The sequence below is a fragment of the Rhinolophus sinicus genome, linkage group LG03 (assembly GCF_036562045.2).
Source record: "Rhinolophus sinicus isolate RSC01 linkage group LG03, ASM3656204v1, whole genome shotgun sequence".
Taxonomy (NCBI): Eukaryota; Metazoa; Chordata; class Mammalia; order Chiroptera; family Rhinolophidae; genus Rhinolophus; species Rhinolophus sinicus.
In genome coordinates, this window is record NC_133753.1 from 162,391,929 (window position 1) to 162,407,880 (window position 15,952).

Genomic DNA, 15,952 nt, shown 5'->3' on the forward strand with positions numbered 1-15,952 from the left:
GAACGTTTGCATAACGTGAGGCAAGGAAAGTTACAGCTCACTTAAGGAATGACAGTCTGGTTGGTGTGAGTAGGGAAATGTGGCCAAAGAGAAAGAAGATTGAATACAGTCTATGGGACCTGAGAGCCACAAAGGTGTGTAGTTGGGATTTGACATGATCAAATTCTTAGTCTTAATTGCATTCCAATTATTCTATTGTTGAATGATTACATAGTAAAGTGACTCCAGGGAAGTGTATCATGTTGAAATTCACAGAAACAAAGCTGATTGAATATGATGGAGGCCCAGAAAGGGAGTGGTGGTGGGACGAAGAAATTGGTCCAGATGCAAGAGGCAAGAGGCTTAAAGAATGGTGTGTGTGTGTGTGTGTGTGTGTGTGTGTGCGTGTGTGTGTAGGGGGCGGGGCACAGCTAGTAAAGAAGAATGAAAGAAAATGCTGAAGTTTTGATCCTGAAGGAGTACAATAATGCAGATGTTGACATGAGGAACACAGGATGGAGAGTGGACAACAGAATGGGAGAAGATAATGGGTAATGATTTGGTCTTTTACATGATACGGATAGAACTCTAGGGGAAACCAGACAACAGTTTAAAGGACAAGGTCAAAGAGCAGAAACAATAGCCCAGAGGATGAGGTGAAATTAGAAAAACCAATTACTTTCTGTAATTACTAGGTTTTGGATGACAACTGAGTGAAGTGTCTTAGCGAAGTAATAGAATTAGAAACCTAGTGGGTTGAGGATTGAATTGAAAGTGGGGATATCAGCCAGTGCAGATATCTGTTTAGAAGGTTAATAAGTTACAGGGGGGAACTAAAGCTGCTTGAGGGAGAATTAGGTTCAAAGGACATTTTCTTTGAATTCAGGATACTTGAGCTGAGGGAAAGGGAGTGTTAAATATGGAGCTAGAGCTGCTGACAATATTATGAGCTTAAGTAGAGGGACGAATCTTGGAAATGTAGTAGAGACAATATTACTTAGGAAGGACAAAGACGAAAAACACAAGTGAAAAGGGGAAATAGAAATTTGGAGATAGAGGGAAAATGTTTAGAGAAGTCATGGCTCGTGATCTCTACTTTTCCATTCAAAAAGAAAGTACAGCCATCAACAACTAAAGGAAAGAGGGATGGGGCAGTTTGAGAACAGGAGGAAAGACTTAGAAGGGCTCTCTGCAGAACAAAAAAAACGTAACAGGATGATGTGAGTAGAAAAGTGCAGAACAGCCCCACAGATAATGCTAATGTTGAATGGATGAATGACCAGGCTGAATGTCATCTCCTCCAACTTCATCTACGGTGAAACAACTTTGCTTTAGACAGAGGCCAGGGACAAACTCATGGTGAGTTAGTGGACACTGTTTTACATAGTTACGTATTCTATTTTTTTTCAAATTGTAGCAAATTGATTTTTGGATACCAATGTATGGGTTCTTTCTTTTATACCCTTTACTCAAGTTAGTAAAGATTAAATCTAGGAATGCATTTGATGAAAAACCTGTAATATTGCGTATTTTTAAAGTGCTTTTCTTTCCCAATCAAACTTACAAGAATGGCTTTATTTTTCCATGTACCTTTTCAAGGGTTTCTTTATCTGATTGAACTCACATAAGAATGACAGATTTAATCAGCCTGTGATACAATTTTATATATTGTTGAAAAATTACATCTTGACATGTTCCGCTTTCTTGTTTGCTCTGGCTACTTACATTGGAGCAATAGCGTCTTCTTGTTAATACTCACTGATTCCTGAAAGCATTCTTTCTACCAGGGAGGTGAAATTTTTCTGAGAAGTAAGGGGAATAGAGTAGATAACTAGTGTTTCAATTTTCAATGTGATACTACACATTCTTCTACACATAAAGGTTTATGCCTTCTCCTCATTTGACTTCACATGTGGCTATATGTAGGCCTCCATTTTCTTATCTTACCTAGTTCATGATAATGCTGGGAAGATCGTTATACGTATATAATTCAGCCATACTTTATAGAGAATGATACTATCATAGATTATAAGCTCTTTTTATGATTTTATATGCATTGTTCTAGTTAAGCTTTCCTATTGAGAAAACCTCTTAGAAATTTCAAATACAAATAGTATCAGTGAGGATTTGTGGTTATCTATTTGAATGAAATGTTTTAGAAAACCTTTAAATGCTCTTTAAGTTGTAATATAATTGTTTAACTTACTGAGAAAATGAGAAGGAAAATAATCATTTCCTAATAGAGGTCATCCTCTTATCCTCTGTAAATAGATCCTAGTTAAATACCTGATGCACAAAGAGAAAATAAGACTAATAATGATAGTAATAATAATCATAGATACATTACATGTGTATGTCACCTTTCACTTTTCCAAGTGTTCTTACATCTGCTATCTCACTGGATACCTTTCACTGTCCTGTGGATAGGGCATTATTATGCCGTTTTATAGATGAGCGATCTAAGGTCCTGAGACCTTAACATTTTTTAAAAACACAACAGTCATTTATAATTTCTAGGAGAACATTATCTTGATAATGCCATTATAAATAGAGTGCTACGAACTATTGCAGCAAAACTACTGAGAAATAGACGTACCTGTTGACCAAATCCATTTGATCAAATTAATTACTTGGCACTTCAAACATTTGGTTTTCAGTTATATTTTAAGAATAAATTAAGATAAAAGCTCAAATTAGTCAGAGAAGTAATAAAGAAAATATGTGACCAACTCTTGGAAAATGTATATAATTCTACAGGACTAGGCTAAACTCAGCATGTAAAAAATTGTAGAGGACAGAAGAGAAGTTCCTGGCAGCTTCTACTCAGAAGATTGTGACATAGTTTGTTAAATGTGTCCCCGATAGAAACTTAATTCTTAAGAATAATAAGAAAAAGGAAAAAAAAAAAGTATTATTATGAGTACAGTAAACAAATACATAAAAAAATAAATTTGAATTGCCATTAATAGCGAAAAGTATTTTATAACAATAGAAACTACTACATAACAGAAAGTTGCCAAAGTGCTGTCATGAAGAAAATAACAGAATAAATGGATAATTACATAAGATGTACGCAGTTTTTTTCCCTCTCAAAGTTCTTCAAAATGCATTTTAAATTATTTTAACTTCTGAATATTGGTCATTTCTGTTGTTTTACTTCATTCTATAATATAATGTTATTTTTATTTGCCAAATGCACAGATATTACACAAATACACTGGGAAAATTAACAGGAGAATTATCGGTGACAGTACAAATAGAATTTAGTCATAAAAATATGAGTTTATTAATACAAGTTGCCTATCAAACCACTTCAGTTTGAAAAAAGAAAATCAATTCACCTGGACAGTGGGCTCTATTGTCTCCATCTTCTGCTGAATAAACACCAACATACAGACTCCAAAGACAATCCATGTAACTCTAAACTCATACTTACACACTTATACATATAGAATATTGGGGGAGGGTGCAATAGGGGAATGAGGAGGATGTGAGTGGAATCAATATATCATAGAAAGCTGGGGCACCCTTGGTGGTCTAGCTATCACCACACGAAAGTAAAGAACCTCACTGATCAGGCCTTTAGAGTACCCCATGTAGGTGTTCTCTCAACTAGTGGAAAACATCCTCCATCCACTGTCTCAAATTGCTACCTTTTTTTGTTTTTTTTTGCTAGTTAGCAAATCCCTCACCACCACCTGAGACCTTGATGTGAGTTTTCAGTCACAGCCATTGCTCTCCAGTTACTGTGACTACTGATTAGAAAGGTGGTGTTACCTCTAGTCCTGAGTTTGAAAAAGGAGGAATGATTGCTTATATGTTTATTCATCTCTTGTATTACAGGTTATATTATTTTTCCTTAGTCTTACTAGGTTATCTCTAAGAATAAATATAAAAAGATATGTTGCGTTACGAAGGCTCTAGTCCTCACTGGCTCTATGTAAAAAGTTTGCATACCCACCTAGCTAGTTGTACATCTTATTGCATTAATGAGCATCTCTTTCCTTTCTAACCTGATCTACTATTTGAAAGTCCTTTAACACTATCTAAACATAGAAAGGTACCATGGCCAAATAATACCCTCCTTAATTCCTGAATTTTCAATTATGAATACATTTTTACGATACTAAAAAGAAGACAGTCGGTAAAAAGAACTCTTTTACATTAAATCATGGAGTTAATTTCATGTGTCGACTACATACTTTTTTGTTTGTTTCTTTTCATGTGCATTCTTTATCTTCAACACACTGAGTTTCCATTTATTTAGTCTACCTATTGTAAAGATTTGGTAATATTTCTAATGTGTTTCTCTCTCTCTCTTTTTTTTTTTTTTTTTTGGTGTTTTCTTTCATTTGTTTGTCTTGCATTTCTTTAAAGGTAGCCAGGCTTCTGCTATTTATCCAGGCAAGTAACCCAGTGTTTCCCAGACTGACAGCTTGTCTAAAATCCAGTTCTCCAAACACAGGGGAACTTTGAAAATGGCAAAAGCATGTTTCAAAGATTTTTTTGACATAAGAAACGTCCAAATCTATAGAGAATCGTGGTAAATTTATTTGAGCCAACTTGACAACAGTTGTCAGGAAGCACAATCCCAACAGATTGAGAAAATGCTTCAGAGAATGGCAGTTTTGCAGCTTATTTTATATATTAGAATCAAAGGAGGAGACCTAAGGAGGGTTACATGAAGTGCGTTGGAGGTAGATTAAGGGGGCAGGAGAAAGCAAAGCAGGGAAATCTCTGGGATTTGATAAAAGTTAAATGGAGAGACACATACTTCTTTTACATTGGTGAGTACTGGATAGTTAATAATTAACATTTACAGCACATAGAGATCATATTTGGGGAACAAGGTAATAATGAGGGCTTCTGTGGTCTCCTGCTCTGGTATAGTGGGTGTGCCCTGAGGGTTCAGGAAAAGGGGGATTACTCTGACATGACAAGGGTATGTTATCTTAGATGTGAAAAAACAATTGACAGGCCTAGGTAAGGTAAAGATTGACCTTTGTAAAGGAAGCTACAGGCCTTGGATGTGACTACCTGCCATGACCTGCTGTTAGCTGCGAAATTTTATGTTCAGACCATCCTATGTGGTTAGTTTCGGTCTCTGAGTTTGTAAGTCCCACCATGCAGCCTCCCCTGAGCTTGTCAGGTTTAGTATGTGGCCCCTTTTCGTCCACAAATTGAACATATCTAGCAGGCATTAGTTTAAGTTCAGGATATTTACAAATTCCATGTTTCCTCCTTTGTGGCTTAGCTTTGTAGGAGCTCTGGGGAATTAAGTATATAATTTTAGTTTTTTTGCAAGTATTTAGTACATGCTCAGGAATATATAGATAGGAATATGTTCTTCAAATTGCCTGTTATCTCTCTAGTCTTTATAGTTGATATACAATTCTTCCATGAAGTTGTAATAATTCATCTCCAGAACAGTCATATAAGGAAACTAGGGAAAATACCTTTAGCTCAGTTTTAAAAATCACAACACTCTGCTCCAAAAATGTTGTCTCTCTCTCTCTCCCCCCGCCCCCACCTCTCTCTGTCAGACACACACACACACACACACACACACACACACACACACACACACACCTCCCCATGGATTAGGTCCCAGGTATCTTAACCCTGAACATACTGATTTTGACCAATGGCTGCTGTTAGACCATTCCTTTGGCTTTTGCTGGCAGGTACAGTTGCCTCAGATGAGAATGTAATAAGTAAAGCAGTTAAACTAAAACGTTTGCTTTCCTTTAAAGAATGAAGTTTTTTGATGGGCATCTGGGTAAATCTTTTGACTTAGTGTTTTTGCCAAACAATCAGGAATTTTTGTTATAATGTTTTAATGCTCTTTTGGCCCCAAACTTAGAATGGGTATTTTTTTCCAGTTATAAAAAACATTTTCTTTTCTTAGAATATGTATAACTAGAGTTTTGTAAAAATTTCTCAAGAGCTGCACTGGTCAACATGATAGCCATTGGCCACATGTGACGTTCTTTTTAATTTAAATTAATTAACATGGAATAAAAGTAAAAATCAGTTCCTCAGTTGCACTAGTCACGTTTCAAGGGGTAAGTAGCCACATGTGTCAAGTGGATATCTTATTGGACAACACAGATAGGAAATAAGATAGAGAATATTTCCACCATTGCAGACATTTCTGTTGGACAGTGCTATTTCGGAGTCTAGAATATGTATTTCTGTGTGGCTTCAGAATAGCTAAATCCATTTGAGCATGTGGAAAGCATCATGGTGTAGTAGAAACTAAACAGCATTTTAAAGCCTGGCTTTAAATCCAGCTACAATACAATATCCATGCTTTAGGATTTCATGGCTCAGTAAGCCTTCTACAACCACATGCGAGACTGACCTGGAGTTACCAGGTAAAGGACTTTAACAAAAAAGTTCCCATCAATATACACAATCACTTTACTTTTAAAGGGCATTTCACTTTGATAAAAAAGAAAGGGTGGGTATATTCTCAGAATACAGGAGCGTTTTCCGTAGGAGTATGTTTTCGTAGGTTTTTAAAACCTCACTCCATGGTCCATGTTTGTTCTCGATTTGGCACAGACCAATGAACACTGTTGAACAAGCACCAGATCCTAGCCGTCCATTTGGAAATCGCTGAACTCTGCCACTTGCCAAGGGCATGACCACCAATGAAACTTAAGTTCTCAGAGCCTAGTTTCTTCTCTTAGAATGTAAATATAAGCATCCCTCTAATGCAGAGTCATCAGAATTAAATGTCGTGTATTAGTAGAGTATGGTGTCTGGCACATAGTAGGCACTCATAAAATGTACTGCTCTCACTCCTCTCTATTTGATCACAGCCTCCCTTCTAATCTACCGAATCTTTTTACCACACGGACATCTTAAAAAAATTGTTGCACTAGCTGCCGGTACATAAATCTTTTCCGCAGGAACCCATCCTGGAGAAAAACCAAGCTAGTGGGGCCACTGACGTTAAGAACAGGCCTGTCAAATAAGATAAACTGTGAAAGAAGAACCTGTTCGTAGAACACAGAGTCAGGACATTTGTGACAGCTTGTTGTGTACTCAGCCCTTTTCCCTTTCCTCCTTCCCCCTCCACGTACGTCAGCACTGGAGGCTGTGTCACAATAATGGGTGACAGCAACACTCCTGGAAGTCTAAGATACTGGCTTTTCTTAAACAAAATAACTGAATATGCTTGGTGAGTGTGTCCACACGCATGTGCAAAACAGTTTTTAGCTTGTTGAAAATGGAAAATGTTTCGATATATACATTTGAAAAGAGATTGTCTTTTGTGCCATCATATAACTAACTGGAGGGCACTTTTTGTCATCAAGTACCTTCTCTCACAAAGCCTGAATTTTTGGTGTATGGCAAATAAAGAGGAGATTACACTTCAGACTAGAGAATTTTTTGCTTATATTGCGTTAACTCTAATTCCATTTGCTTTATCATTTGTATATATGATATGAGCACATCTGGGCCAAAACTGAGTGGTTCTAAGGATTTTTTTGAGGGGTCAGGCCAGTCTTTAATTCTTAAAATGTTCCTAAGAAGTGAACAAATGATTTAAATTTCAGAAGACTAGGTAACTTCCAAGGTCACATCCATTTCTAAAGTTGTATGGTTTTTTTGTGTGTTTTAATTTTTCTAAAACTTCATTTTTGAGAGCAATGTTAGGTTCACGGCAGAATTATGAAAAAGATCCATGATTTCCCATATACTCCTTGCCTTCATACCAGAGTGGTACATTTGTTACAATTTATGAACCTGCATTAACATATTACATGATCTTTTCAATCAGATGAAGTATACCTTCAAATGTAATGTTTGTAGAGCAGATGTTCTTTAAAGAGATTTTCCATTGAGTAATATAAGCAAAATAATATAGTAAATTCTCTTTATGCTGATAAGGATGGTGGTGGTGTTTTCCCCTCACTGCAGCTCCCCCTCACCTTTTGAAACAGAGAAGACAGAAAAACAAAAGGTTCATGTTAAAGGAAAGACAGCTCACAAAATTTCCCTAGGATTATACTGACATACACACATGCACATACACAATATATACTACATAACTTTACATATATTTACATATGAATGTATATGTACATAAATGCCATCTTCAGAGGCCTTTGTTACACATGACATGCATACAGTCTTGCTACGTCCTGAATATGCACATATGAAATCTAACTATCAGCTAGAACTATCAACTAAGTGGGAAAATAAAATTACTTCATTTTATATATTATTTTAGGACTGTAGGACATAAAAATCAGTAGGTAGGCTGAGCTTGTTTTGTTTTGTAAATCAGTGGTGAAGTTTTAATTATTTATATTTTTTGCATTTATATGTAACTGTTGTTTGTTATCTTTATCATATACATCACCTACATGAAATGGAAAATGTATTAAGATAGTGAGTTGTGTTCGATGTGCTTTTGGCATTGATAAATGCATAATAGATGCAGAATTGTAGTGTTTAAGCACAGAGCCACTGAAGTCGTGCGGCCTGAACTTGAATCCTGGCTCCATCACTTGATGGGCATGTGATATTTTGTCCTTCTTCGACCTCCGTTTCCTCATCTACAAAAAGCATTTACTAAGAGATAATCAATGCAAAGTGCTTTGCACAGTGCCTGGCACATGATAATCATTTGATAAATGTTAGTTATCATTGTTTTTATAATAATTATAATTGTTTACCATTGTTACCATTATTACTTATGATTTTGTTGGATATTTGTGCTCTGATTTTTTTAAATATTTATATTAAAAGTATGTTTTAAGAAATAAAAAATAATGGTAACATTTTACAAGGACCCCAGTGCTAAAGCCAAGAAGACATTAAGTTACTTTGGTGGGCATCAGTGAAAGAGATTTTAAGATAAGCTACCACTCAAGTCTATTAGGAAATTACAATTCGAGAGCAAAGAAGGTATTAAAGGTACGTGAGATAAACTGTTTCCCCATAGAGTTAAGAACTTCGATGGCCTCATTCACCAGTATTTGTAGAATAGGGAGTTAGCTTATTTGTCTGTTAAAACTGAGGAAAAGGTTATAATGTGGTTTCTTCTTTTTTTGCTAGTACAGGATATAAATACAAAGGTGCTCTCAAAATGGAGGTAAACATTTCCACTTGTTGACTGATAGCTATTGTTACCATTATCAAAAGACCGTCAAAGCTGTGTACAGATACATACAAATGGCTTCGAGTTTGATGTGGAAAGAATTCGGATTGGAAGCTACTACAGTGTTTTCCTAAAAATAAGACCTAGCTAGACAATCAGCTCTAATGCGTCTTTTGGAGCAAAAATTAATATAAGACCTGGCATTATATTGTATTATATTATATTATATTATATTATTATATACTATATTATATTATTATATACGATTCGGTCTTATGGTAAAATAAGACTGGGTCTTATATTAATTTTTGCTCCAAAATACGCATTAGCATTGATTCTCCCGCTAGGTCTTATTTTCGGGAAAACACGGTACCTTACAGAATACTGAACTGTTTTAATTTTGCTCCTATATTAATTTACATTATTTTAGTTCTCAGTAAAATGTTTCTAGACATTCTTGCCAAAAATGTAAGTTTCGATAGTTTTGACTTTTGACCAGAGAACCAAGCTTTTGTGTTAAATGGATTTCTTTAATTCTAAGTGACAAAGGACAATCACATTCAGTTGTGGCTAAGGTTGGCTTTGTTATACAGTAACTTCTTTCCCTGAGGTTTCATAAATGGAGGTACTACTTAATTTTTTTCTTGACTTACAGTAGAGGTAGTTCTAAATTAAAAGGCTAAGCAGTTAAGAGGAGCCATATCCTTGGGTGAATCTGAAACCAATGAACCACAGGTTTTCATTTGTTTTTTGTTGGGTTGTTTCAGCAGTATATTGTCTACCAGCACCTTATTAAAATAATAATGCCTCCTTCATCAGTAATTTTAAAGGATTTATTATATTCTTAAATGTGACATTCATAATTTCTTAGAGCCAAGTTGGTAGCCAAATTTTTCAGAATACTTTCATTGCCTGAAACCACAGTTTTGTGATTTTAATAAAAAAAGGGAGAATAACATAAAATATTCAATATCCTCGTGAATTTAGTACTCAATGAACCCAATTTTTCATGTAGTATTTTAATATTGACTAACGGGTGTTTTATCAAAATAAGCATGTTTCCTTTACTAAGTGATTTTGAAAGGAATGAATGAACTAAAATGAATCTGAAAAATTCATACAATTATTTGATCTTTTTAATTCTAAAATAGAATCAGTACTTACATTTTAATACATTCAGATTGATATCTACTTGAAATTTTTAAAGATTACTAAACATATACTGGAATCATTAAAAATACCTTAAAATATAAAGGCATGTAAAATTATTCATGATTCAGTATGTTTGATGTTAAAAGCTAGATATAAAATCGAATATACAGTGTGATTCCAAAATTGTGTAAGAAATCATGTATTCCATAAAAACCATATCTAATATACATGTGTTCACATATATCTAAAAGGAAAATATTATTGACAGTTATCTTTGGATGGTTCTTTAAGTTTTCCTTATTTTTCAAAATTTCTATAGTTAATAAGTGTTTTACATTCAAAAATATACATTTTTTTAAAAGATCAAGTACATTGTGTTATGTACTTGTTTGTTTATTTTATATGTCTGTATTTCAGTGAACATGGGAGTAGAGTGGTGAGTAGATATGTTCCTCGTGTAGCTAATTCTTGGGTGTTGTCAAATAGCCTAGGCTCCCGGAAACATTTTTATGTGCATATTAAAAATGAGAACATACTTGTTTCCCTTTAATCCTAAAAGAGGCAGATCAAGGGTGAATTGATAAATGAGTGATAGTTTTGAGACTAAGGGACACCAGGATTTCAAAATACAAAAATACCAATTTTCTCTGTTTCTCAATTCCCTAATCCTATTGACAAACCCCAGAGGAGAATTTTATCCTGTTTCATAGCAAGAGAGAGTGAAGCACAGATGAAAAAGTTTTTGCAAGATCAGATTCAGAAAGTAATCCTCAGCCCATGGCTCCTCTTTAAAGCGCTTGTTCACACAACCACTTGTGCTTAAATTGGCGGTGCACGATACTCAGAGGCAGCACCTACTGAATGGCCATTAAAGTTCTTAGTATCTTAGGATTGGGAGTCTTTGCTCAATAGAGTGTAAACTTTCTTCTAATTAACTGCATCTCCTTTTCCTTCTGGTTTGGTAATAATAAGGCGTAGAAAGGTTGCTGCCTCGTGTGTTTCGACACCATCTTGAACTAGTTTTCAAAACTATATTCTCAGGTGCTCTTGGTCGAACTGATTTTATAAGATGACAAGGCATTTTTCCACATTTAAGTACTTGAATCATTTCTAGATCTCAATGAGTTCTCCTCCATCCAATGAGGTCTCTGTAAGAGGGTTTGCTTTGGGATTGTTCTATAGCGTTTTGCCAACATTTCTGGAGTCTTAATACAGAAAGAATGAGGGGAGAAAATAAGGTAGTAAAGGATACCAAAGTAAGGGAAGGATGGCCAAAGGCACAGGGATCATTCCCGACTCTAATGTCATTGCACTTTGAAAAAACAGAAAATTCAATAGTACACTTTAAGCCTTGTATTCCCCTGCCTCCAGTGGTGCTGGCTCAGCACTCACTCGGCAAGTTCTTCTCTTTGGTATCAGGGAAAAGCAGCCCCACTCCGTACCCAGGGCTGGAGGAGGTGACTCTGGTTAAGCCCATGGTAACCAGTGCAGGTGACTAAGCACCTCCTTCCACACCATGAGACTGGAGGCCAGCATGACACTGACTCTGCTGTGACGAGGACTGGGGTACACATCTCCTCATCACCCAAATACAAACATACTTACCTACATACATAGATATATACACACATACGTGCATGCATACATGCAATGTAAAAAATGAGCTTTTATCCCTACTGCCGACCCCTAGCCCGCACTCCCCGCCTGTCCCCCATAAATAACTCCAATCCTTAAAAAAAAAGAAAAAAAAAAAAGCTTTTTTGTCCTCAAAGCACAGCCATTGCTTGTTGGCAAAGTTTGTTGTTGTTATCTTTGTTTGTTTTCATTTAAATGAAAAACAATGCTATATAATTCTCTCCAAAAAAAAAAAATAATAATAATGTTACCAGGAGGTCCAGTTTCAAGTCTCTGGGCAATGCTCACTGTGCAAATTTGAATCTAGCTTCTTGTCAGTTTTTCCTAGCAGTCCCTCCCTGTCCTATAAGAACCAATAATCTTACTGTGTGGTGCTTGTAATCCCTCTAAGCCCCCTGCAATTAGCTAGGTTTCCTTGTTTAAAAAGTTCCTTGTTGGGGAAGTTGTTCAAGTGGAGCATTTCAGAATTATTTTCTATCATAGCCTTTTTTTTGCTGTGTACATTTATTCAATTCATTAAAACTCACACACTCTTTAAGCCAAATTGTATATAATAACAAAATAATCTTCTGTGGATCTTAATTACCAGACTGATTTTTGATTAGTGTATAATCAAATTATAGGATACAATTAAAATACACTTATGTAATGTTCATTGTCTTCCATACACAAAATATTGTCTATGTTATCTGCACCATTGTACTTGTGAGACTAGGTCTGATAAGAAATTTTAATATTGAGGTACGGACTTAGACAAAGATTTAAAAATTATATATTTGGTATGTATTCAAAGATAATTTAAGCATTATGTAATTTTGAAAAGAAAAGAATATAGTTTGTGACCTGGCATTTATTGAGATAATTTGCCACTGAAATACTAGAAATAATTTTACTGTTACTCAAATGAGACAGTCTTGTGGTATTTGCCAAAAACAATTTCTGGACAATTCAAAAGAGTGAAATATTTCCATCACTAAAATTATAACTCTCTCTTTATGCTTTGACACGGAAAGGAAGCAAGACTGATAAATTATCTTAAATATTATATATTCTAAATATATGTTCTATAGAGCTTGGGAATGAAATGCAACCAAAGAAAGAATTAAGATTTTAATAGACATTCACACCCTTTTCAGCCTAGAGTTATTCAAATCCAATATATCATGTAAAAAATTAGAAGACTTATTTCCAAGGAATAATTTCAGATTGATGTTGTGACTTGCTCAAGATGACGTAGTTCTTAGAAAATAAATTTTGCAGTCAGGCAATTGTAAAGAATAAAATGGAAGAAAAGATTGTACCTTGGGAAAATACCTAGATTTCATACTACTTTAATTTTGACTATGTGAATAATCTCCACAAAGAACAGGTGCTCCTCAAAAAATTCTGAAACTAAGGGGGTGCAAAATAATGCAGGTTTTCTTTAAATCGTGTTCCTACCTTTTTTTCTGCTTTTATTTTCCCACACTTTGAATTTCATGCTCTCTGTGTAATTTGATGACAACCATAACAATTGGTCTAATTATTGGTAATGATCCGTTTACTAACGTCATCCATATGCTGAAGCATATTTCCTGAGTGTTGTTTTAGGAGACTTAGGTCCTTTTCAGAATTGTTCATAAGTGAATGAATGGTGCCAGGGCAGTGTTCTAAGTGAGGGTCATGTCCAGCTTTCTGTGTAGAATAATTGCATTCACTTTTGATTAAAGACCTTCAGTTAGCTAGATCAAGAAATATTTCATGGAGATTTTGGAAATCCTTCTCACAAATTATTCATTCTAAGAAATACCACGAAGGAACTCTGAGCCCTGGTTTCATACTTTCCTCCAAGTGGAATGTTGCACAACTTTCCTAGCCTTTCCCTGTCCCTCCGAGATGCGTCACACTGACACCTTTCTCCTGCATCCCTGGGCACGGTGTAGTGGAGGTTGCTGCAGCAACAGCACACACAGGGTACATTCCCCGTAATTACAGTGACTGGGACGTGAGTCAGTTGAAAAGTTTGACGGGGTTTTTATTAGTGTATGATGCAGGCCATGTCATCTACAGTTCCTCGCCTGTCGAAGACTCACACGCGATGATGCGGGACAATTGATGCTTATCACCTTCAAATGTTAGATGGTCCAGGGACCTCTCACCAAAGCCATTGGCAGGTGCAAGCGCCTTCCTTCCCCCACATCCCTGCCTAATACCTACAATAAGAGGACAGGAGTAAAACTCAGGTCCCACTGCTGGAACTCCATCTCTAGTATTGCATATCCTGTGTGCGTAATGAGCAACAGGGACCTTGGCTGAGGATCCTCTTTTTACCCAGGAAACTGGACAGTGGTTAACATCCCAGAAGACATATTTTCACCTCAGTGGCTGGGAAGAACAAGTGCTGAAGAATAAGGATGGAATTACTGTAATTCTCTATGGGAATCTATGAAAGTGGAATTTACCATTTAATATTGATCAAAAGTGGTTATAGAGTCGTTGGTAACTTCTAACATTGGATTTGGTTTATTTTTCAGACACGGAGATGACTTGATTGTGACTCCATTTGCTCAGGTAAGCATAGTTTAGTGATTGGACAGGTTTTTCACATTTGAAAATTTAATTTGGGGCATTAGTTCCCATTCTTAATTTCATGTAAGTCAAACCCAAGGTACAAATACAAATTCTGTGGTTCATTCAAGTAATTCAAAGGCAATGCTAGACAGTGTGACCTTGACCACATTGGTCTGTTTCCTATAAACCCATAGACCTGAAAAGAGTCTTTGCTTCAAATTACAAATTAGCTAAGTGACATACTTAAATAGGAACACATTTTTTAACTGACATATCACTAGAAGCAGAAGGCTATATCATGGATTAAATTACATGTAGTATAATTAAGTACGTGCTCAGTGCTTGAAATTGAATATTCCAATTCAACTTGATGCTTTATTTACTCCTTTTTTAAACATGTCATTTGTACAAAGATTTAACTGAGTGACACATTTATGTTTATTTGTTCCTTTTAGGTATACAAATCATGAAAATACTTTAACCACATGACATAAATATTAGAAGGTGATAAAACGATCTAAAGCATTTTGAAATATATATAATATATAATATATATTATATTACATATATTATGTATTAATACATATAATATATATTATATATGTATATATGTTGATTACCAGATATTTTTTGTATAGACCAGTGCTTCCCAACAATAGCTATGCATTTGAATTACCTAGAAAGCTTTTTATCCAAAGCTGCACCCCTGATCAATTGAATCCAAAAATCTGAGGGTTGAACACAAGCACATGCATTGTTAAAGGCCTCAGTATTTTTCCAGAAAAAGTTGAGATCCACTGGTTTAGACAGACTTGGGACAGAATGGGATAAAACTGATTTCACATGAGACATGAAACAGGCTTAAAGCCAACACTGACTGTTAATAAGAAATGTTAAATATCAGGATATAAGCGATCTAGAGAGGCTATAAAAATCATAATAGTGTCAGAACTAGCTCTAGTGCCTTGGACAACTCATTTAACTTCTGTAAGATTTCTTTTTTCCAACTGGTAAAATTGGTGGCTGTCCTGGATAAAGGTAGGCCCCAGTTCAAACCCTATCTTGTCCTCTTGCTAAGTGAATAGTCTTGCAACTCACTGAATTTTTCCCAGCCTGATTCCCTCCTCAGCTAAATGACAGTTCCAAGAGTATCCATCTCATAAGGTTGTTAAGAGATAGAAATAATACCGAGCCTGTAAAATGCTCAGCGTATGTTCTATTAGGTTGGTGCAAAAGTCATTGCAGTGTGAAAGGTTAAAAAATTGCAAAAACTGCAATTACTTTTGCACCAACCTAATAGAAGCTAAAATACTTAATGCTTTTTTTAGTGTTGTTATTGGTAAGGGCTCATTCATCTCTAAAATGTTATAATACGATTTTGTTTTTTTCTTTAAATGCATAATGGTAGTGTTTGAATAGTAAAATTATGTATAATTCTTTCCATTTTTTAAGTTTCCTGAAGTTTTATAATTGCTATAATTTAGATAAAAAAATAATGAATTCATAAGTAACACAACT

General features: G+C 35.3%; 1 protein-coding gene across 9 annotated transcripts in view; it reads left to right on the plus strand.

The window, feature by feature from the left end:
* PDE4D (phosphodiesterase 4D) overlaps positions 1 to 15,952 on the plus strand; it is a 1,269,731-nt gene that overhangs the window by 1,076,347 nt on the left and 177,432 nt on the right. For all 9 annotated transcript variants that reach the window (XM_019743390.2, XM_074328918.1, XM_019743396.2 and 6 more), the window contains one exon: positions 14,398 to 14,434. In XM_019743390.2, the coding sequence (XP_019598949.2) occupies positions 14,398 to 14,434 (37 nt within the window). The remainder of the gene's footprint in view (positions 1 to 14,397; positions 14,435 to 15,952) is intronic.